At 37.3% G+C, this 25,394-nt stretch overlaps 1 protein-coding gene across 9 annotated transcripts in view; it reads right to left on the bottom strand.

Annotated features, from left to right (window-relative positions):
- Positions 1-25,394, bottom strand: part of amph (amphiphysin) — a 288,814-nt gene that overhangs the window by 42,522 nt on the left and 220,898 nt on the right. For 7 of the 9 annotated variants that reach the window (XM_051928840.1, XM_051928841.1, XM_051928842.1 and 4 more), the window contains exons 10-16: positions 22,159-22,297; positions 15,415-15,543; positions 5,254-5,364; positions 4,127-4,150; positions 2,368-2,391; positions 1,705-2,040; positions 72-104 (exon numbers count right to left, since the gene is read on the bottom strand). In XM_051928840.1, coding sequence (XP_051784800.1) covers positions 72-104; positions 1,705-2,040; positions 2,368-2,391; positions 4,127-4,150; positions 5,254-5,364; positions 15,415-15,543; positions 22,159-22,297 — 796 coding nt within the window. The remainder of the gene's footprint in view (positions 1-71; positions 105-1,704; positions 2,041-2,367; positions 2,392-4,126; positions 4,151-5,253; positions 5,365-15,414; positions 15,544-22,158; positions 22,298-25,394) is intronic. The other 2 variants (XM_028803982.2, XM_051928847.1) reach the window with 1 other exon arrangement.

Raw genomic sequence — 25,394 nt, 5'->3', positions numbered from 1 at the left:
TTCTTGTCTTTAGACTAAAAATACCAGCAATTAATATATTTAAAAATGAAAGATTTTGTATGAGAGATTACCTGAGAAAATCCATTAAAAGCATTGTTGGATACCTATATCAGATTAGAAAGAAACAAAATATTAAGCTTCCACAGCTTTACTGTATTGTGTAATACATCAGCATTGTGTAACAATCATGTGTTAGTGAAGGAAATGGAAAGGATTCAGGGTACTGCAGGGAATGGGCTCAATGCAAAACACTAGGTTACTTTCAACAGCTTAGGGAACAGGGGGCTCTTCTCTTAACTTTTCTATGCTACACACCAGGATAAGGTAAAGTACCTCTTCCTTCTCAGCATCTATTTCCCGGTATAACAATCCATATCTCCGGTTTGCAATCTCATCTTCTGATAAGTCAGAGCTGTTGGTTTCATTATCTTTGGGGCTGGACGAATTCTCGATGCTAGCATTCCTTGAGTTTTGCATTTGAAAATGACCCTGTGTCTTGGACAGGTCTTTGCTTGCCTGTACCAAAGTGTTACCATCCATCTCCCATGCTGATTTTTTCTTTGACAACCTTTCATCTTTGTGGCTATCACCTGGTAAATTGCTATCTCCCCATCCAGTTCCAAAATCTCCCAAACCTTCGGTGGACCAGAAACCGCTGCTATCACTGACTTCTTGCCAGGTGTTGCTGCTTCCACTTTCTTGATCACCAGGTTCCTCTGGAAAGGCTGACCACTGATCAAAGCTATTGGACTGAACATCAGGTAGGCTAGAAAAACCCCAGTCATCTTTGCTTACCGTCGGTTCCCAGTTTTCTGGCCATATTGGGTTTTTGTCAGAAGCCCATGGATCAGAAAACCAACCAGTTGGGTTGCCATCTTTGCTTACGTCTATCTCTTCATTATTCTTTGAATTGGATGACCATTCTGCTTGAAAATCATCATCAACTGCACAGCTGTAGTCCTCCATCTGATCAATTGTTTTGTTGGAAACTTCAACTGGCCCCTTAATCTGAAGTGGGCTAACTATTATTTGACTGTGACTATTCTCCTCTAAAATAGCATCTTCAGGCATGACAGTGCTCAAGTCAGAAACCAGCATGTCTTCTGCCCCATCTCCTGCTGCAGACTTGGATACTAACACCACATTACCTGTTGTTTCAGTTTCCAAACCCTTGGCTATATTTTGATCACTGACAAAGTGGCCTCTGTTGTTTTGCTGGTCAACGCTCTTTAAAACAATATCTTGTGCAGGATGGTTTTGCAGAATAACCTCTGTGATGGTGTTCCAGATGCTATCCTCACTTTTTTCCAAAGCTGTATTTTCATTAACATCCATCACTTCCCTAACACTCTCTTTAGTGTCACTGACTTCTTTCTCACTGATTTTTCTTTCTTTTGCTTCAAATGATTTAACACTCTCTTCACTTTCCTCTGTATGACCATCATAATCCTCAGAATTCATAATATCATAATCTGGTGATAGTTCCTTACCTATGTGCTCCCTAACATCTTCAGTGTATTTCATTATCGACAAATTAGAATGATCACTGATATTTGCATCTGCTAGTACCACCTCACTTTCTTCACTATTCTGATTCACTAAGCCATATGAAATAGAAATTTCTTCCTCCTTTTCACCTACTATATGAAGGGGATCATCATTAACGGTTTGTTCTTGAAACTGACGAGTTTTACACGTCCTAACCTCTGTCACTGCAGTATCTGCCTGCTCCTCCTGAGGTGCTTCCTGCAAGTTCTCATCTCGGGGCCACTCCTGCCCCTCTACTGGTTCCTGAAGATCAGAACACAACTGGTTAACTTCCTTTGTAGTGTCTTGTTGGCAACGTGGCTGCTCAGAGTCTCCATTTGCTGCAATCTCCTGACTGACACTAGAAGTGCTAAAGTCTAAGCCCCAGTCTGTCGCAAAGCCACTGCTTGAACCCTGGTCAGAATGTGACCGTGTAATGTCTTCTGCATTGTGACCTTTTGTATTGTCGTCCACAGCCAGGTTACAGAGTGAGAGACTTTTTGAAGAGTCGGGCTTTGGGATAGACAGATAAGTAAAAAAAGAACAAAAATGATTTCAATGAAAAATTCATCAAAAGTCAGAAAATGAAAAAAGAAAACATTGCATGATCATCTCACTGTCTTGTCTGAAGAAGGAGATAGTGAAGTAAGATTATGATGGATGTTTCAATTAATTGAAATCTAAGCAAATAAAAATGTTTCAGTCTGAATTAATTTTATAAAAGTAAAGCTTAAATAATAACCTGAAAATACAGCCATATACAATATAGATATTTATAGAATAACTGCAATAATTATATTTCTTAGACTAAATTTAATTGAAAACATGCTTTATACTTACAGGCTGTGATGCTTCAGCACTTGCCTAAAGTAAAAGAAACAAAAAAAGTTATTTTTATTATTAACATTCCTAATCACACATTTCAGTACCACACCTTGACCATATGGATGTCTCCCAGTAAAACAGGCCTTCCTCAAATGCTGCAAACGCACTACATTCAGTTTGTAAATTGTATTTCCAATGGTTTCTCCCATAAGTGAGCTCCAGTCCAATTGCTTTTTATGAAAAAGTCTTGATTTCAAAGCTGATGTAAAGGTAAGAATGACTATACCTAAACCACTACTTTGCAATTTTCTGTAAAATCTATGATTTCTCACTGAAGGTGGCTTGATGCTCTTCATTCTAAGAGTCATTATTTTGACAAGGTCTAGAGGCCATTCTGGTCACCCAAGAGAGACTCCATACAGACAAAAAGACATATCTTCTTTTTCTTCTGCATGGTCAAGCAGTGCTCACCAGTTTCCACCACCAACTCTGGGCTTGGCTATAGAGGTCAGATCCCATTATCTGCCCTGTGTGATGTTAAGTTAAATTTTATGTGAAAAATTGTGGAAAGCACTTAATGAAACATCCTTTACCTGGGTCTTCAAGGTAAACAAATCTGCCAAGGTTAAGACAATCAGGAGCACAGTTTCCCAACAATCTAGCACTAGGTGCACTGTAGCATATGAGTCTGTCCACCTTAAAATGTCTAAAAGCTTTGTTTGTGTGTCAAAGTGTAGTCAGTCCTAAAAGTGTTATTCTGGGCCATAAGCTAAGGTGACATAAACTGAGTGGATATACTGTATTGTACTTGTTTTAAAAAATGTAAGATTAGTATAAGAAGCATTTTGCCTCCTGAGAGGGTAAAGAACTTTATTTTTCATTTTTGCCTTGTGTTTAAATTTCCCTCATCTGCTACTTTTGAGCAAAAAAGACATTTTGTTTGTGCTGGAAAAATGTTTTATTTCTTTCATGAAACGTACAAATTAAGGAAGATTAGGGTTCATACTTGTTAGTTAGTTGACCAGCAAAAAGTGCTCCACTGAACGTCACAGAAAATCCTTCCTCCCCACAGCCATCAAACTTTATAACTCCTCTTCTGGCCAATCGTCCACACAATGAGCTGTTCTCTCTATCCTTAATGGATCTCCCAGAACATTTTTTCAAGCACCTAGATGTGCAGTAACTTGTTTGTTGCTTCTCATGTGAATAACTTCCAACATTTTATTTCTCAAAATGTGCAATATTTCACCTATATGTGCAATATTATTATGTGACTTTAGTCAGCTAGGATTTTTCTAAGAGACTCAGTTGTATACTATTATATTTACTTCACCGCATACCTGTAGAGCAGAGAAAATGAGGATTTATTGTAGTTTACCTTGATATTTTATATTCTAATTTACTTTGTATGCTTATTTTTTATATGTGTCCTTCATGTTACTTGTGCCTTTGGCTATCCATACAACTGGAACATAGGTAATTTCCTTTGGGATTAATAAACTATTCTGATTTAAAGGTGTCTCATTTAAGCATCCTCATATTGTTTGCTTTGCCTTCATAAGCTAGACAATGAAGCAGAAATCTAGGAGTAAACTGTGAAGCTTTTTAGCCATTGCACTCCTGATATTAAGGTTTAAATAACAGTGGTAGTCAAGGAAACCAAAAAATACATTTTCAGTTTTAATGGTTACATTTGACCTTGGTTATCAATCAGAACTTGTTTTTATATTTTATTATTTATAACAATAAACATTCATATAAGAGCCAATCTTACCGTCCATAAATCCCAAGGCAAAGTCTGAAAAAAAAAAACAGTAAATAAACTGATAAGTTACATTAAATCTGTACGACATAAAAATAATGCTTCTTATAAAACCTTACCAGGTCAAAGTCCACCTATCTTTGGAGTTCTTTCCTAATCTAGTTCACACTAACTGCATGAAAGGAGACCCAAAAATTCCTTCATTTAGTGAATAACACAGAACTAGGATGCAGTTATTGAATATGCCACCTGGTGCACATAAGTGTGGTTAATCAGTTTGTCGAGTGGCATCATGCTAAGTTAATCGAGTGTGTATTTTGGCCATTCATTCTACAATTGCACAGGTGATTTCAGTATTTTTTTTCTCCAAGTTGCTATAGCAGATTATCAAGAGACAATGATGACTGACTTTTTCAATATTAACGGACTTATTCATATTGAATTTGTTTCTTATGAAAAGACTATTGGGACAGTGAAATTACACTGAAGTGCTAAGGCAGCTATAGGAAAGCATCAGGAAAAAAGAAAATGCAGTGGCACACACAAAACTGCATTTTGCACCATGACAGTGCACCTGCATACACCGCATTATCAGTCAAAGAATTTTTGATCAAAATCAATGTGGTGGCTACTTTCCACCTCAGTATTCACCAGACCTTGCTCCTTGACTTCTATTTGTTCCCAGAAATTAAAACTGACACTAAAGGCAAGAAGATTTGCTACTATGTAAGAAATTCAGGAAGAAACACTAGAGGCTATAGATGCAGTAACAAAAGATGAGTACAGTAAATGCTGACAGGAATGGAAGTGCTAATGGAAGTCTAATGCATCTCAAGGAGAGTGCTTTTGATGGTGACTAAAATGGAGTTTTTGAGATTTATAATTAGATTTTTGTTAACAATTATGGAAATGTTTGGTTCCCCCCATATATAGTTTGAAGTTACTTGTACAACCCCATGGATGCAAAAACATATCATGAATTATTATGAATATACTTGAAACCATACCCTGTAAGTGATCTGAAAAAATATCTACATATTTAACTATACATTACATGTACCTTTTTCAATATATAATGGCTAAGCAGAAATTTTGAAAATTACTTCTTTTTTAATAAATTAACATACTAAAACTCATACCTGAGAGATGGGAGATTGAGATTTCCCTATTGGTGTTGTGGAGTCTGGTTTAAAAGGGTCAAAGTCTAGATCTAATAAAGATTCTCCTTTCATTGCTGTAGGTCCTTCATTCTGTAAGGATGGCAAAAATAATTGTCTGTTATCATCAGGGCTGCATGTACAGAGACAGGAAATGTTAAAGCTTCCCAACCTGTGAAAGCCTTCTAAAGTACTCAGCTAAATAAAGTCATCCTCAGCCAAAGTCTGTAATAACTTTTATAGTTATGAAATATTGTGTAAACACAATTGAACTCAAATATTATGAGGTAACTATAAATTTTCTTATGTCAGCAAAGTTCAGTAGATACACCTTTAAAGATCAATGCAAATATGTATTTAGAGCATCAAGACACCAAGTTGATAGAGACAAGGCACAAAAGGACTTCAGAATAGTAAACTGCATTATTCTTTTGTCAATGTAACACAGAAAAGACACTAATCCATGACCAGCCTGTCACCGCTGTCTCTCCTTAAGACCGCAAGAAGAATTCTGCAATTTACTAAACTAAGAATGTGCACTACTGCATTAAAAATAACAGAACTAATATTCTGTCCAGTTAAAGACTCTCAAAACCTACCCCAGTAAAACCTTTCATTATTTACATTCTTTTGATTTAGACTGATGATAAATGAGAGAAACTGAGAATACCACACGTAAGAGACCAATGCAAGCACATTGACAGTTAGGGGCAAAAACTAGCATATGCAATATCAAACACTTGGTTGTCCGAAATTATAGTCTCTTAGCTCTATACTTCATCATATAGTGAAATGAACATTGACTTAAAGGAAAACTCCATCCAAAAATATTTGTTTTATGTGTTACTTACCCCATGTATTTTGTAGTGATCTTACACTTTCTTTGAGAACAGAGATAAAAATGTTTATGACAGAATAGGCATCTATGGTGAGCAATGTTGTACAATGGCAAACAAAATGTCTATGGGAAAAGAATATCTCACATCTCTTGTGTCAAATTATCTTCAAGTCAGTTATCCAGTTGTATACTTACAACAAGCAAAAAGCATATATTTTTTGGTAAATTATTGCTAAACAAACTTTAAAAATATATGAATAAAATATTTTCTTGGTCATCACTACAAGACTCATATGGTAAGCAACACTTAAAAAATGATTTTTGGTAAGTGATTTTTAAACACTTCAATCCAAAGAATTTTACTGTGAAGTGGGAAAAGTAAAACATTGAAGTAGGCAGATCTATAATGTTGAGGACGAACTTATTGTGCCATGAGGTCACATAATTATGATTCTTGTCTGGGTCATGTACAGTATTTACCGTCTTTGTCAAATATTTCCTGTTTACCTAAGCTTTGGGGGTTTCTGTAAAAAATGACAACATGTTTTCAAGGTGATTGTGGCTCCCTAAATGTATTTGACTCCATCTGCAATTCATAGACATCCTCAGTTTGGGTCCTGCCAAGGTCTATGCTAGACAAGAAAGATGAGATCTACATGCAAATTAAGAACATTTTACATGTATGTAACCTGGTTTACCCAACAGTCATCATTATTCGAGTCAGATAACCATCCCACAACCCTAATCTTAACCATAATGTGACCGGGTGCATCACCTTTACAGTTGCTGTCATTACCAGTGTGCAGACTGGGGCATGATGCCTGTGAATTAGGGTTGGAGTTAAAATCAATCCATGTTTAGCCAAGCCCCATTCCACAAGCTTTGGAGTTGCCACAGTAATGTAAAGCAGAGTTGATAGAAGAGTCACCTGGCCAGGACTGGAGGCAAGTTCAAAATGAATAGAAGGATAGTCAGTATTTCTTGGCAAATGGAAAAAAACTGGATGATCACCAGATTAAAGGTGTTATCAGGATGGGAAGTGACCAAAATGATAATAGTCTTTGAAGTAATGTGGTCATTTTTCTTTACCAATAAGACACCAGTGGTGATTAACTTGGATAATATGCTAACAGTGGACCTTCGTTGGAACCTGGGTGAGATTTTCCAGTTTTCTGTATTTTGGAGATTCATTGAGTGACTGTATCATCCATTAACTTTAACTGCAGTTCAATAATCGGGCAAAAGTTTTTGCCATCACACTTGCATTGTGTTACAGGACTAGGGTTTGGGATGGGATAATATATTAAACGTATGATATGTCAAGAAACATAGAAAATTGGGAATATGGTGAATTGTCTTGGGTGAGAATAATAAGACTGTGTGTTTATTTTTGAGTGGAGCGATTTTCACCTGTTTGGATGTGTTATGGGGAGCTCTTTACTATTACTGTTTAACCTGTGACGGGTTTTAAAATAATTACCTTCTTATTATTTTACATTTCTTTATATAGATTTTGTTCAAGTTGGGGGGGTGGGCAAGATACAATGATTGTTGTTGGCATCCTTTCTGAAACATCATCCTGCACAACTTAAGCAATGAAGTGTAGCCAGTTAGCCCAGTTTAGAGTCTGACTGTTGCAAATGTAACAAATGAGACTGAACATTGTTGAGTATAATCAATGTTTAGTTGAAAATGACTTTATAAAAAAACTTTCAAGAACCTGTAAGATTTTCTAAAATGTTTTCTGAGCAATTATATTCAAGAAATCACTCACATTGTTACATTATTCCTTGTTTTTTGTGTATATCGAACACTGTACACTTTTTCTTTTAACATAAATAATGATCTTCTCTCTGGACTAAAAACCTAAAAGCCTAACATAAAATAATTAAAGTCAATTCTTTATTGATACTCATCATTCATTTTTATTGAGATAATAGAAACATTTATTGTACTCAGGCAGACAAGTCTGTTTGCATACAAAAAACATTGTTCTAGATCAGGGGTCTCCAAACTACGGCCCGCGGGCCGCATCTGGCCCTCTCATCCGGCCAGTGGAGACTTTTTTATCTACGGAAAAAAATTACGGAAATTACGTGTATCCTGCCAAGATCAGCCCCCGCTTACGTGGACGTTACGTTTTTACCGAATTAAAATAGAGGCGCGCAGTAGTGTGTTATGTTTTTCAACCAATCACTACATTGCAAAACCTTATTCGCTGCTTACTTTTTCTACTTCTGTTCACAGTCAATGAGATGATATACCGCCATCTAGTGGCACAGTTTTTAAATGGTTTGGTGCTTGTTCAAGACTTGATTATTTTGATCACAGTTTGCCAGTTGCGGTTGACTGCTGCGATGAGGAGGTGTTGGTGTCAGTTAGCGTCTAATTGCGAAACATGTTGCACTCTATTTTATTTAGTGATAATTTCCTTTGCATAATTACTTACCAGTGTGTATAAAGTATTGGGAATGTCGTTAGTTTAACAAGAATTTTCTGAATATTCTGAAGAGGAAACATTAAAAGCAACAATCTCTCTACCATAAGTGGATATATTTGCAGACTATATTCAGGTAAGTTTAACTTAAGAAATCATAAGAATTTTTAAAAATTGTTTCGGGTCATTTGCAGCTATAATTGCGACGAAATTAGTTCGCATAATCAGGTTTTTTGAGCGATATTGTGTGCAAGATACTTTCAGTTTCACTATTTATTTATGTTGAAGTCACTTTATTTTAGTGCCCAACGATGGCCGAGAAGAGGAAAAGAAAAATAGACGATGAGTGTCAGCAATTTCAAGAAGAATGGAGTTTGAAATACTTCATCAAATCCGGCGAGAAAGCATTGTGTGTGATTTGCAACGAAACTGTGGCTGTGATGAAAGAATACAACCTGCGTTCATCGAAGCAAACATCAGGAGAAATATGCACAGTTGGAGGGTAAAGTTCGTGACGAAAAATTTTCTAAATTACAAAATCAACTCACATCTCAGAGGGCATTGTTCAGTAAATCCTCAAATGAAAATGAATCCTTAACTAAGGCCAGTTATAAAGTTGCCTACGTCCTGGCTAAAAGTGGCAAACCGTTTACAGATGGTGAAGTAGTGAAGGAATGTTTGTTGGAGGAGGCTGAGGAAATTTGCCCAGAAAAGTCGAAACAATTTAAAAATGTAGCTTTGGGTGCAAATACCATTGCCCGCCGTGTTGCAGACATGGGTGAAAACATTGTGACTCAAATAGCGAAAAATGCAAGGAAGTTTCGCCATTTTTCAATTGCAATGGATGAATCGCTGGACAGCTGTTCCACCTCTCAACTGCTTGTGTTCATTAGAGGTGTGGATGAAGACATGAACATAACACTAGAGCTGGCTTCCCTACATAGCATGTATGGCACGGTTACCGGAGAGGATATATTCAATGAATTGAAAAAAACATTTGCTGATTATAACTTGGACTGGACTAACCTCAGTTGCCTGACTGTTGATGGAGGAAAGAACATGAGTGGCATAAAGAAAGGCTTGGTTGGACAAGTGAAGCAGATGTGTAATGAGAAAAACTTTCCACAACCAATGTTCCTGCACTGTATTATTCACCAGCAAGCTTTGTGTGCTAAATATGTGGACGTTAGCAGTGTACTGAATCCTGTGGTGAAGATGGTGAATTTAATAAGGTCACATGGGCTCAACCATAGACAGTTCAGAGACATGTTGAAAGATACTGACACAGAATCGCAAGATTTACCATATTACAAAGCAGTAAGATGGCTAAGTTGTGAGAAAGTTATGAGCAGAGTATTTGAATTAAGAAAGGAAATAGGTGACTTCCTGGAAAGTAAAGGCAAGCCACAGCCATTACTATCTGATGAAGAGTGGGTATGGAAATTGGCCTTTGCTGCAGACATAACTAGTCATTTAAATTTTCTGAACCTAAAACTACAAGGAGAGAAAAATCTAGTTTCTGATCTATACACCCACCTAAAGGCCTTCAGATCTAAACTTGTCTTGTTTTTGGAACAAGTACAGGCCAACAACTTGACGCACTTTCAGCAGTGCAAGGTCTTCATGGCTGAAGCGACAGCTGAGTTCCCCACATCATTTGCATGCGAGATCATCAAAGACCTCCAGCTGCAGTTTCAGGAGCAGTTTTCTGACTTGGATTCAAAGGCAGAAGAAGTGAGACTGTTTCAAAACCCATTTGAAGCAGATGTGGCCAGTTGCCCAGATGATCTGCAGCTGGAGGTCATTGAGTTGCAAGCAAATGACTTCCTTAGGGACAAGTTCAAAGAAGGACTGGTGGGTTTTTACCAGTTTTTGCCCAAGGAAGACTTTCCTAATGTCAAAACTTTTGCATCAAGGTACCTTTCAATCTTTGGAACAACATACTTGTGTGAACAAACATTTTCAAGAATGAAATACGTGAAGAACAATTTGAGAACAAACTTGTCTGATGATAATCTCAGGTCACTGTTGATGTTAGGAACATCAAATCTAAAGCCAGAAATGTCTGCTATTTTGGCATCCAGGAAACAATTTCACCATTCCCACTAATACAGGTGTTCATGTGTAGTGTATCAATGTGTTATTAAATAATAACTGAATAAAATAATATTAAATAAATAATTAAAAACAACATCTATGTTTTGATTCTTTTTTATTTGGACCTCGAGTGTGTAGTCGGCCCCCAAACTGCTGTTTGATAGTTAATGCGACCCTCGGGCTGAAAAGTTTGGAGACCCCTGTTCTAGATGAAAAGTAATAAGAGAGAATGTAAAAGAGCTGTTTAATTTCCTACAAGTGCACTTGCTTTACTGTATAGTAAAACACTGGTTAAATACACAAGATTTACAGATTGACAAAGATGTAGATAGAAAAGAGAAACTGAATAAGCAACTTTAAAATAATAATAAGTTCTTGGTGTTGGTATTTCTTTTTACAAGACTTCTAAAGGATTGGCCATCAAGAAAGGTTGGAGCAGGACAGGCATCAAGTTAAAGCAAACAGGAGGTTATAAAACCTACCATTGTATTAGATATCCCTGAAGACCTTCAGGGAGGGACACAAGTATAGAACAAAAAGGAAAATGTCATCTATACCACCAGGACACTAAGAGGCAGGTGACCAAACAAGTTCCAAGAATTGAAGGCAAGGACTGGGATTGATGAACATTTTTCTTAAGGTTTTAGTTTTCTTTCTTTGCTGTTTCTGAGTCTTATACCTTTTGACACTTGCCTTTTTCTCAACTTATTTTCTTAACTATCATAAATACTTTATCTCTTGATTTGTGGTAATTTTCTCTTAGACACTTTCTCTTGTCATAATAGAAGAAGACATGCCAGTACAGAGAAGTGTGGGTTGGCTAGAAAGAGAGTGATGGTAGGTGAGAGAAAGGAGTAATGTTTTATATAATGTAAGATGGGGAAGTAGAGGAGCATCCTTAGAAACAAGACCTTTACAAATAGATTAACAACAGCAGCATGATTTTTGTTTTGTATTTTTTTCTCCAGACAATTCCATTTTCTGTCTGTTACTGATTGTTCAGGGACAAACATTAAATAATTCATGACCAGAAGATGAAATGTTATAGAAAGCCAAGCCTTGATTCTTTAACTAAAAATATATCCTATATTATACCAAAACTGAACGCTATAAACAACAATTAAGATCAGGGAACAAAGCAAGGATTCCAATAAACTAGAAAAGCCAACAACAAAGGGCATACCAACACAGAAAACTATGTTATGAAATCTCAAACACCAAGAAGTGCATGGAGCTGACCTTTAAACCCTTGACCCCCAGTGACAAGCACAGCGTGACCCTGGATGTCACCCATACCAATGCCATAGCAACTAGGGAATCCATTCCCGGGCTCCCGATTACCAGGAGCCTGGGATTCCCGGACGTTTCCCATTCCTGCATTCTTGGGAATGAAACTGCTGGCATTCCCAGCTGAACGGGAATGGCCAAGCTCGCATATATATAGCGTGTAAAAGTGTAAAAATCGATCAAGAAATAACAGAGATATAGTTGAAAATAATTAAGGTGGCGCCATTGCTGCAGCTTGCACTTCATCAGACAACAGCTTTGAACAGCAACTTGAAATTGCAATGCGTCAGTCTGTTGCATCCGCAATATCTGTGCCAAGAAACTTGCCATCACAGAATGATGACAAGAAACTGGATGCATCAGTAAAAGCTGAAACGACGGTGTTTCAGAGCAACGGCAAGCACGGGCGTTGTTTAGAACAAGTGTATCAGTATCTCATGACTGTGCCGCCCACTTCAGTGGAGGCAGAGCGTGCTTTCTCAGCGGCTGGCGTACTCTGCACAAAGGTGCGCTCCCATCTGGACGACCACACGCTCGACACGTTGTGCTTTCTACACTGTTATTACCGCAACTAACTAGATACATGTACTTATATGACAGCATGAACTGCTTGTAGTTAAGGTTAGTCTTTTATTGGTGTCAACATATTGCAGTAGCATATAATAAGTAAATTAAATAAGTATCGCTCGCTTTAAAACCGTTCACATGTGAGATGCCGGATTCCCGGGAATGACATGCGGGATTTCTGAATTCCCGGGAATGGATAAACCCGTCTGGTAATGGATTCCCTAATAGCAACTACTACAACAAAACAGTGGCATCCGTTAAAACAAAAATGGCCTCACGGGTAAAAATAGAATATTTTTAGGACCCTTAAATCAACAGACTCACAAAAACCTAACAGCAGAAAAGAACCCAGTAGATAACAACATTTTTAATGGTAAATGAAAGATGGAAAATTAGTCAAAATAAGGGCAGAAAAAAATAATTTCAAAGTCAGATCATGCTGGTGTTATAAATACCATTCCTTTTCTGTGTATTTTCAATAAACGTAAATTTTTTGCAGATTTTGAACATCTTAGAGTTATTTTAGATACAGATTGTCACTACTACAGAATGTCTGATGTACATAGCCATGACAGACACTCGACAGAATAAAACATTTTAAGAAAGGAAACAAAGATGTCAGCAAAATGCATCATTTACAGAAATTACTTTGACTCATTTGTTCTTGTATACTATAAAGTGTTGAATGTATTTGAAAGATTATCCAAAGCAAATTAAAAGCCTAATATGATATTTAAATGCATTTTCTTAATATTTTGTCCTTTTCAGGACAATGACTTATCTCACAGACTCAACTACTTTTACATATACACTCCATGAATGATATTTTAATGTAATAAAAATCAAGCGGGCTGCATAATTCAAAGTTCATTTAAATTTGTAGAAAATATTTTATCTGTACTATAAGAAGTATTATAATTATTTATGAACCTGGATTTTTGATATATAATAATCTATATACAGTATATAAAAGCCAAATACCACTGACTCACTCATCATGAAATCTCCCGAACCATGTGGACTTGGGATTTGAAATTTGGAATGTAGGTTACCCTTGGCCCATAGGTGCTCGCTAAGAAACGGTTTTAAAAATTTCATGGTCCAAGCGTGAAATTTCTAATAGTTTTTTTAGAATCGTTTGTATGTCTGTCCGCTTTTCACAAGAGAACTACTTAACAGATTTAAATCGGGTTTTTTTTCTATAATTTGCTTGAACATTCTGTTGATTTTGCGACTTTGTCATCATGCTAAGTACCATAGTTTGCTTGCGGTACCGATTTTTTAGCGCAAATCCGAGAGAGACTCATTGGGCTGTGGGGAGGGGGGTGGGGCCCTCCTCACTCATGTGCCTGCCTTGGGGCATAACCTTAACTCCACTTAGTTAGCGAACGAGAGAAGTATTTAACGGATTTAGATCTTTTTTTTATATAATTTGCTTGAACATTTCGGTAGATTTTCCGAGTTCTCTCATTGCGCTAAGAATCATAGTTTGCTTGCAGGAGCGATATATTTGCGCTAATCTGAGACAGAGGCTGCAGGCCGAGGGGAGTAGAGAGCTGGACAGGGCCCTCCTCACTGTCCTGTTTCACTAATACGCGGGCGAAGCCGTGGGTGATGGCTAGTAAAAAATAACTTTAACTAGACAAATATTAATAACGTCCTGCGGTGGGTTGGCACCCTGCCCAGGATTGGTTCCTGCCTTGTGCCCTGTGTTGGCTGGGATTGGCTCCAGCAGACCCCCGTGACCCTGTGTTCGGATTCAGCGGGATGGAAAATGGATGGATGGATGAGTAAAATGTATTATTATTATAATTATTTTACTATACAATACTATAGCTTACATGCAGTGTAAAAAAATATTTTTGAACTAATACCAAAGACAACAGAGGCACTGATTTTAAAAGATTTTTTATTGCAAAATGTACCCTTAAGTACAATATTTATACAAAAGCTGTAGTGGGAATACACAAAAGATATAAAAATACCTCAGACAACCACCCAAAGCCTAAGTCTGCCATCAATCAAAGGTTCTCCTCCTGTCTACAATAAAATACACCTTTTCACTATCTTATCTGTGATCTGTTTTCTCTCTGTCCATGTTTTATGACAACACTGCTTTGAAGGACTTTTCTTGCAGTAATCAGGGGCCACCTTTCAACGCTATTGTCTCAAAAGCTTGACAGAGCAATACCTAAAGATAAGCACATACTACATACACTAAGAGTCTGCACTGTAATAGCAAAAAAGGGTCAGATCACTTTACCAAGTTAAATCAATTACAATATGTTAAACTTTACAAATTCAAAATGTCTATACAATTTAATCTGCATTACACAAAAGGTCCCATTGGTGGCACTGCGCTCTTGTTAATCTGTGAATGATATTAGACAAATAATTTTAGTTGAAATTTATTGGAGATGTTTACAGTGCACTGGAGTTTTCTTCCTCTCTGAACAATGTGACACTGTCAGAAAAAAACACATTATTATTTTTGAGACCTTTTGCATTATCATAATCGGAGTGCCAGAATCTTGTGGCTGCTGTGTATTGTTGGCCTAATTCCACTCTAAATGTATGCACTGTGAAGCGACCAAGCTTAGACCACATTAAGAGATGACTTAGTGAGAGACCCTGCATTCAAGCTAACAAAAGAAGCTAATTTCTTTCAGAATTATATTACTGGCTTTGAATATGATTTCTTTTTTGACAAAATCATCAAGAAAATAATCAAATGTATTAATAATGTAAATATCAAATTGAAACTTCAATAATGAATGAATAGCATTTTATTTTGACTTTTGAGTCCAGGGTTTTTCTAGGTAAAATGGCAAAATATGAATTATGCATCGAGTGAACATTTCCTATTAAGCATGTCAGACATTAACTTAATGTTACATGTAAAATATAAGACACATACCTGTAAAGGTGTGGTGACATTGATTTCCGGAACAAAGTTGTCATCGAAAAAGTTTATTATCTGTTCCTGATGGAGTTCTTTTGTTGGGGTGAGCTTTGGTGGAGGTGGAACAGGAGGACCCTTTCGTAACTATAAAGGAAAATGCAATAATTATTAAAATCTTACCACGCATTTTTGAAAATACCATATTTTCAGATGAACCCCATCTCTATATATATTATACTTAATTACTTGGAATGAATGCAGACTAAAGGACTTGCAATTTCCTTCATCACAAAAAATGCACTACCTGTCACTTTTGTAACCCAGACTGCAGTCATTCAGCCTCTATTTCGTGCATGTGTTTTGCAGTAAATATCAACAAAAACATCCGTTCAGGTATATACTGTACACTTTGAAAAAGGACAATTAGTACTTACAATAATATAGAAAAAATTCTACAATGACAGTTAGGCATCTAAACACACCTCTTTAACTTATAGCTTCTGAATGAAAAACAAACAAAGTATAAAAGATTGGGACATACAGTATTCTAAAGGTTACTGAAAGGTGTTACAAACATATCAAAGTGGGAATGGAATAATATGTATATTTGGTAGATGCAATTATGACCAAACTGTAACAGTTTTGGCAGTTTTGAAAAATTTTACTGTCCATTAAAATTCAAACAGTACAATCCACTCTGCCACTGCAGAATGAAAATGGGACGAATATATTCACATACAAGTTCAACACAATTTGTTACTTTTCTTGCTTAATATAAGCAAGGAGTACGTCTTTCTTCTCTCTGAAACAAAATTTGGTTTGGCCAAGGAGCATAGTTAAACTTCTTTCCAAATCTACCTAAAACCAATGAAAACCTTAACCTGTGACTTCAATTTTTTCTAACTGTGACGTATTGAGCTGTTCTGATTGTTCTTTACTCATCTCTAACGGCAGTGGCCAGCAGGGTGGCTGTGCAGTGCATGTGTACGGGTGCTGTTCTCATCCCTACTACCTTCACCGTCACTTCCCCTACTTCTTCATATCTTAAATCATTCTTGAGGCAGACTGAAGACAAGTGCCAGCTTAAGTGAAAAATTAAGGAAAACGTAAAAAGTAATTGCAACACAAACACTGACTTAATTAGTTGTAACTCAAAAAGATGCTGCCGAAAGAAAAGAAGAAGCGGGCCATTAGGGTGGAGCTGCTCAGGAAGCAGTAAGCTTTATCAACCTCTGAGCAAACGAATGCTAAACATACAGAGAAAGAATATGAAAACTATAAATGCTTAAGTCAAGTGTATTCGTGCAGTGCACCATTACTGGTATTCAATAATACTGAAACTGTCACTGTAGCATTTATGAAATCATAGCTAAATAATGTAATAGAAAGGCAGAAATGTACAAACATTAAATTAAATGCAGGTAACAACTGTAAAGAAAACCTGCATTTGAAAGAATGACATGTAATATATGAGTAACATGTACTGTGCCAGTAATCCTTTAAATTTTGATGAAGACTTGCTGTTGTGCAGTTCACTGGTGGACACAAAGGTGACTCTGCAGTCCCAGTCTGGAAGCACACAGCCAAGCACAATGGGTGCATAGGAAGTTCATTGTTATAGTAGCTGTGGGTGTTATTCTATGACGTCCATCAGTTTTTGGCCGAGCCTGTCTTCAAAGCTGATAGAGGTTTCGAAGCATAAGTCTTGCCAACGAGTTCTATCAGTAGTTACATCTTCTAAATTCCTTGGCCGGATGTCACAGTTGCATAGGGTTGCCTTCATTGCATCTTTATAGCGCTTGCATGGATGACCTTGAGGTCTCTTCTCAAACTCCAGTTCACCAAAGAGCAACTGGTGAGGTATATCTTGGTCACCCCTTCTGATGATATATTCCACCCACCGCAGGGTTCTGATAATCAGTGACTGAATGCTGGTGGACTACATACAATCCACGTTGGAAACACCGTCTTTCCAGTGAATACCAAGGATGGAGTGGAGTGACATGTGTGGAATTTCTCCTGCTGTTTGATGTGTCATCGTTATAGTGTCCAGGACTCACATCCACATAGGACAGAACAGATAACCACAGCTCTGTACAATTTCAACTTTGTGGAAATGTGAATATCGTATTAGTGGAGCACTCTGGAGCGTAACCGTCGAAGAGCTTGGCTGGCTTCCTGATCCTGGAATCAATTTCTTTTTCCAAAGACTCACTATTCCAACAGATGTTTTCCAGGTATTTAAAGCTGTTTACATTTGTTAGCTGGGTGCCATCAACAGTCATTTATGGTTCTATGGGGATGGTATTTGGCACGGATTGGTCGAGTACTTCAGATTTATTCAGCCTGATAGTCAAGCCAAACAGCGTAACAGTGTTTGAAAATTTGTTCAGCATCAGCTATAGATCATGGTCTTTGTATGCCAGGAGTGCACAGTCATCAGCAAAGAGGATTTCCTGGATTACTGTATAGAGGCATTTGGTTCATACATTCAATTAGTGAAGGTCAAAGAGAGAGACATCCAATTGGTACTTAGTATATACTCCCTTCATCAAACCTTGCGCAGCACCTGACAAAATGCAAGTGGAAAACATTAAATAAGACTGAGGCTAGTACAGAGCCCTGCTTCAATCCACTGGAAATGGCAAATGTAGCTGATGAATTACCACTGTGAAAGACCTGTTCTGTTATTCCATCATGGAGCAGTAGTTTCAACTTCGCAGATTTCCTTAGTATCCATAGTGTCTCAGGATGATCCAAAGAGCCTCTCTGTTTACAATGTCAAATGCTTTTGTCAGGTCAATAAAGGTAGAGTAAAAGGGTATGTTCTGCTTGATACACTTCTCTTAAACTTGTCTCATGACAAATTTCATGTCTGCTGTACTTCAGTTTGTCTGAAATCCACACTGCATCTCTTGCAGGTTACTTTCTGGGATAGCGACAAGTTTGTTCAAAAGAATGCAGGCGAAGTTCTTTCCAGTGGTGAACAGCAGTGAGATACCTGTATAATCCAATTTGCTCCTCTTGTTTTTGTAGTGAGCCATGGCATCCTGAAAGTTATCAGATATTTTCTCTGTGAGCCAGATGTCTTTCAGAAGGTCTTGAAACATCTGTAAGGTGTTTAGATCTAAAGCTATATAGACTGTGGCAGGAACACCATCTTGCCATTTGAGTTCATCTGTGAGATCACTTTTTTGATTTCATTATCCAAGACTTGCTGCTAAGGGATCTGTTGTATGGCTTCAGGATCAACAATAGATGGTCTTTCAAGAAAATTGGAAAAATGTACGGCCTAGCTGTATTTCCAGTCTTTCCTGATCTTTGATCAGGCCCAGCCCATCAGACAATAATAGTGGGAGCATCCTGATTTATTAGGGATATAGACCCATTTTATGGCACTGAAGAACACTCTGGTGACATGTATATTTGTGTAATGTTCTACCTGCTCAGCTTTTTTCTGCTACCACTTGTCCTGCATTTCTCTCTTGTACTTTGGACTGCAGGATTTAAACTTTTTTTTTCTTTGAGACAGATGATGGATTGTTTTGCTACTCTCCAGAGGTATTGTTCTTGGCCTGAAGGGCTGTTGAGATGATTTCATGGTTTTCAACAAACCAGTCTTGATGCACCTGGGTTTTTAGCCCGAGTGCAGGTATTGCAGTGTGTGTGATGACATCTTTGAACTGGAAGCATTTTTCAGAGCAGGTTCCTATAAGTGGTACTGTAAATTACTGGAGAGCTTCTCAATAAATATATCCTGAAAACTCTGGATTTGACTTACAGTCTTCCAGTACTGAATGATATTCTGAGTCTTTTGTTGTTTACAATACAGGGGGTGTGTGCATGTTGAGGACCAACCGAACCAGCCTGTGATCTGTCCAGTACTCATCACCTCACATTACCTGGATCATGGTGACATCTTTAAGTTCATGCTGGCGTACTACGACATAGTGGAGTAAATGCCAATGTTTGGATCTGGGATGCATTCAGGCTGTTTTGTACTTTTTTGCAATTTGGAACATCATATTAATGATATTCAGCACACTTAATCAACAGCAGCAGGCTGTTACTATTTAGTTTACCTACCCCATGTCTCCCAAGAACCCTGTACCAGTTATCTCTGTCTTTCCCCACCTTAGCATAGAAATCACCCAAAATGATGAGTGTATTGTTGGCAGGGGTTGTCCAAATAAGCTGGTCCACATCTTCATAAAAGCCTTCCTTGTCTTCATTTGGACCCACAACAGTTGGTGCATACAGTGGACACTGACAATGGTGATATACTGGGACTTGCTGAGAGGTAAGGGAAGAACATCGTGATACATTAATTTATTTCAGTGTGCAGGGTGGAGATGTTCTTCAGCAGAGCAGTTTTGATTGAAAACCTACTCCTTGGGTAAGGTCATTCGTCTGACATGTACAGGTAAATATACAGGAACCACTTCCAAAATGCAATAGAACAGATAACATACTAAGATAACAAATGCATCTATAATCTCAATGTCTCAATGTAAATGGGTATTTACTGTCTATAAACATTGAGATAACAGAAAAGTCTTGTCCTGGAAAGGCTGACTGTGAACACATTATGACAGCGCATACAGTATGTATCCCAGAGGCAAGATGAAAGCTTAGGTTTTATAAGCAGAATGCAGATCCAACAAAACTGAACCCATTAAGTTCTTCCTTTGTTTCTTTGTTTGAATCATATAGCAGGTCAAAATCACACAAGCAAGTCTATCGAACTGGTTGAAGAAAACAATAATTTTGCATTTTGGAGTTTCCTAGTCAAAGTCCAAATGACAAAATATATATATCTTTTGAACTACAATAATTTGAATATGATATTTCAACAAATGCAAGTTGAGACTTTAACAAAAGAAACATGGGTAACATGTCCAACCTTACCTTATTAATTATTTTAGAAACTACACTTTCTAGCTATGATGTAGATATAGTTAGTTTTTCCAAACTATACTTTAAAGGACACTTAGATAATTTCAATCAGTGTTGGCAATGAGAGCTGTCAATTATATTTTCAGATCATGAATGGAAGACACCTCTTCATAAAATATACTTTTCCTCAATTTGTTTAAAATATGGTTTAGCCAGCTCAAAATCTTTTGAAAGCTTTGATGCAGCATGTTAATGGTCTGTTATGGTGCAGCATTATAAATAAAAACAGTGTTGCTCTGGCTTGGTGAGTGTAGATATGTGCTCGTGAGAAGCTGTGCAAGCAAGTGTGATAGAAAGGAGGCATAGCAATTGGGTGGTCCCTCAGGAAGCAAGAGGAACGGCTCTCCTGGGGTGGTTCGCGTCAAAAGAGCATTGTAGGAAGCAGGAATGGCTGATGGCCTTAAGGTTCATTCCACATATGCCAAATGATTGTGGTGGGATGACAGAACCAGGTTTTAGGTGTCCCAGATGTAACAGACTGAGGTGGTTGGGTCAAAAGCTGGAAAATGGATTACTGTGCATGTTGGCATCTCTGCACTGCTGAATAGACCCAAGGAAATAAGCTTACTAGACAGGAGAGAGAGAGATGCACTAAGCTCAGAGAGAGAGAGATAGATACAGTAAGATGACACTGACTATGTTTTATTCTTGGGTTTAGTTTATTTAGTGATTGATTTTACCATTAAATGCAGTTGTTTTAAAGATTTATTGAAGATTTATTTGCACCACACTAGGGACAGTGCTCTGAAGAATAAGCTGCACAATGCACTTGCACCAATCTTGTTGCTTGTTTAATTGCGCTAGTCCATCTCAGTTTCATGACTACTGATATCCCAGGAAAAGGTGATGACAAGGCTGCAAGCACCATAGAGAATCACAAAAAAATCCAAAGGGCACCTGAGTCAACAATCTAATTCTCAGCAGCACTGCCAGGAACCTGGCTCATTTCACCTAATCAGACATTATTATAATAAAATATTTTGCTTATTTACTGGATAGTTTCTGATTCACAATAATCCCTTAACTTCAAACAGCACTGCTTGGGTAATACACAATGTGATATAATTGCTAAATCCACAGCTAGTGTGTCATCGTTTTGGGATTACTATAATCCGTAATCCATTTGCAACATGGTTTGGGGAACATAGAATTACTTCTTAATGAATACACTACTGCAATACCTTTGCTCATATACTGTACAAGACTTCTAATCTACTTAACAAAACACAATGGGAAAAAAAGGTCTTACTTGACTTAATATTAACTTTAATCTCATAGTTTATTTCGTAATTAAAGTCGAAATTTGGACTTTAATCTCAGAATTTCAACTTTAATTTAGAAGTTTATTTTGTCAAAATAAAATGTGATTATATGATCTGTGACTGCGGAAAAAGAAAGAAACATCCTGCACATACAAATGTGATAACACATGCAAGTCTGTACAGGGATGCATTTAAACAGCTAAAGATGGATTTGTGTTTGTAATACTTCACTTTAAACTGTTAAAACATGGATTTGCATATGTAATATATTGAATCAATCCATCCTACAATCCTAATCTGTGTTTTTTGAAGGCATCTTGACACTTAGAATGTTGTAGATTCCATCTTAAGATCAATGTTCAGTTTAAGAGTGTTTCTTAAAACTCACCGTAACTAAAGTAGTATGTTAAATGCTTCATATTCTTTGTGCTTCCTGGCCTACATTACCTGTCTTTGTTTTCAAAAAGTACTGTTTTACATTTTATAATAAACAGTGTTTTTTACATCACCATCATATTAAACATCAGTCTGTTTCTGTTACCTGTGATGGAGATTTTGGACGTCCAGGAGCTGGAGAAGATGGTGCCAGCCTGTGATTGGGGCTGGCTTCAGGACTGCAAGGTGGTGAATCTTCCTCTGGTGGTGATGGGGTCTTGGCAAGCCTAAGTGGACCTGTATCACTGTGAAAATGGTAGGGATTTACATCAAGCTACTTTTAGGAAGTGACACAAGTATCTGTTAAAATTGTGCAATTCAGGCAGAAACATCAACAAATCATAATGCAACTTCTTTAAATGACTGCCCGAACAAATCTGCCAAAGGGTCTATCTGAACTTACTCATAAAGCAATGCTGTCCTTACATAGTAGACCTAAATAAATCAGCAGCAGAGTAGGTCTGCTATCCATCTTCATGCTTTAAGTAATGTTTTTATGTACCTGTTATTCTGAATGAAAAGACATTTGTCTGTCCACATACCTTTATCTTTTTCCACAAAGTAGGCCTAGCAGGTGCCAACAACATGGATCTAAAGTTCACTGGAACACTCTTACTCAGTCCCACAGTAAAACTATGGAGGACTTTGAGAATGCTATGACTGTGAATCTTGTTATACCTTGTGGACAATGACCCTGTAGTATAGGCTGGCAGGACAACTACTTTGTGTTTTTGGTGATTCAATGAAATTTAATTCAAAATTCCCAGCAATTGATTGATAAACTTTGAGGGGGCTATGCCTTGTCATCAATTAATTTAATGATTTTCATAGATGGAATGTTAAGACATGGTCAAGTCTGTGAGGGTGTTGAATTTGAGATCATTAATTTGGTACATCCACTCTTTGTAGATAATGCTAGCCTTTAGATGTCACACAATCGTAATCCTGATTGGGATAACAATTATAAAATCGGAGGTTATTGTTCTCTACTGAGAAAGAGCCAATCAGTCTAATCAGGTGAGCAGGGAACAGTTTCCCTTAGTCATATGTTAAGCATATGTGTTGAAGGCCTTTGGTTGATAGCTCGATCTATGTAGGAATAAATGGGAGATGTGAGATTTCAGGAAAGCTTGTTGGTTTTACCCCTTTGTGAAAGAGTGAGTTGACTGTTCTTCCAATAGGACCATTTATCTAACATGATTAGGAAGTGCCATTTGAGATGATGGAGGCATCCATCTCTTTTTGTGGCTGCCACTGAAGAAGGCATATAAGACAATGAGCTTGATGAAGATGATTATGCTTCTGGACTATCCTGGACATCCCACAAAGGGAGATGGAATCTGTTAAGTGGGCTAAGGCAAACTTCCTCTACCCTGCCTGATTAGCTTTTACTAAGTTTAAAAACACTGATGTACAAGAAAGAGGTGTGTTTTCCACTAGCATTTTTACTTAGAAAATAACGGCTGCAGTGGCATATGTGACTGTGATTCACACTAGAAAATTCAGATGGATGTTAGCATTTCAGATTTTTTTTGCATTCTATTAGAGCTTACTGTCTTGTGTGTGTTAAAATAAATTAAAATATAAACTGACAGTAAAGTCTATTTTAGGCAGACATTCTTAATTGTATAATTTTAAAATTAGACCCAGTTTCTAAAATGTGAACATTTAATGTATTATAAGTAAAGCCTCTAGTCTGGTGTCTGTTAATAATAATAGAAAGTATGCCACCCTTAAAATGTGACACTGAACTACAGTACAGTTTTTAGAGACAATTTACATTCTTTTTTACTCTGCAATTGCCATTTGTTACTTTGCACTTTCCACAAATACACTCTCTGCATTAGATCTAAAGAATAAATTATATACGCCAATAAAGCACTTACACTATATACATGAAGTACAGCTATAAATGTGAAGTAATCCTTTTTTATAATTTTTACCAAATATGTTATAACTTACAACAACATTTATTTATACAGTATAGCACATTTTCATACAAAAAGTAGCTCAAAGTGCTTTACATAATGAAGAAAAGAAAAATAAAAGACAAAATAAGAAATTAAAATAAGACAACATTAGTTACATAGAAAAGGAGTAAGGTCCGATGGCCAGGGTAGACAGAAAAAAACAAAAAAACTCCAGAAAGCTGGAGAAAAAAATAAAATCTGTAGGGGTTCCAGGCCACGAGACCGCCCAGTCCCCTCTGTACTTATAGTAAAAACATCTTTACTCAACAAGAATTGAAATTACACACATTACTCATCAAAACAATTAACATGTAAATGAGAAGGGGTCAAGCATAAAAACAGTAATACTCAAAATAAAAACATGGCTCCTATATGGTGCGGTCTTCAGGATTTCAATAAAGCTTCATTTAAGAGTACCTCCACAATGCTATTTTTGTACACAAAGCAAAATCAAGCACTGAATATGGAGCACAAATACACATTGGTTAAAGTGGTGGTACTGTGGAGAAGGTGGGGGCTGAGTGTGAGAGAGAAAGCTCAGCTGACATCACTGGGAAGCCCTCTGCTTGCAGTGCTTACAGGCAGCTCATGCACACCCGAGGAAATGCCTTCTCTAACTTCTCATGGTGTAGAAACCGTCCTGAGTTCGCAGCTGCCCACTGGCAGTTAACATAGTTCATAATGTGCAACCTGTGCACAAAACTTGTGTAAAACAAATGCATGTCATATGAAAAATGGGAGGAAAAGACATAATGAGAACTGTGCTGCAAAAGTGCTAAGATCATGGAGGACTGGCAGCGAATCAAAATACTGTATCTTCTGACCAACTGAGGAGAGAAGCTAATCTGTGACCAAGTTGTCATTTTAAAAGTATGGTCCATTAAGGCAGGGCAGTGAGTTCTTTACTACAGCAAACAATCCCAGTGTGTAAGGGATACAACCATGCTGCCCTTTCAAATAAGGCAGCTGAAAGTTTGGCTACATAGCCCACTCTTTAAGGAGTGTTGTGGTATAAGACACTGTGGGTCAGTGTCCCCAAGACTGTATAGAATCTATATAGATCTATACTATAGATCTTTCCCAATGCAGATTGTATTAAGACCGCCAGGGAGCCAGTGAGCCTAAATTTAGAAGGTTTTCAGCAAAAGCTCACAGTCAAAGGGTTTTATTTTACACTTGATGAAAGATTGGACTTACATTTGTTAACAAACCTTGGCTTAAGTTTAATCTTTTGGTCCTCACTCATTTAAAAACTGACTCTCAATCCTGAGTCAGTACACTGGGGGGCATGCCTCTAATATGTATGCTAGTTGCTCTGAATAGGCAGAGGAAAGAGCACAGATGTGAGAAACATGTGACCTGGGCAGAAGCA

The sequence above is a fragment of the Erpetoichthys calabaricus genome, chromosome 6, assembly GCF_900747795.2.
Source record: "Erpetoichthys calabaricus chromosome 6, fErpCal1.3, whole genome shotgun sequence".
Classification (NCBI taxonomy): domain Eukaryota; kingdom Metazoa; phylum Chordata; class Cladistia; order Polypteriformes; family Polypteridae; genus Erpetoichthys; species Erpetoichthys calabaricus.
The sequence above is the reverse complement of the archived record's forward strand: the minus strand, read 5'-3'. Positions and strand labels throughout refer to the sequence as shown.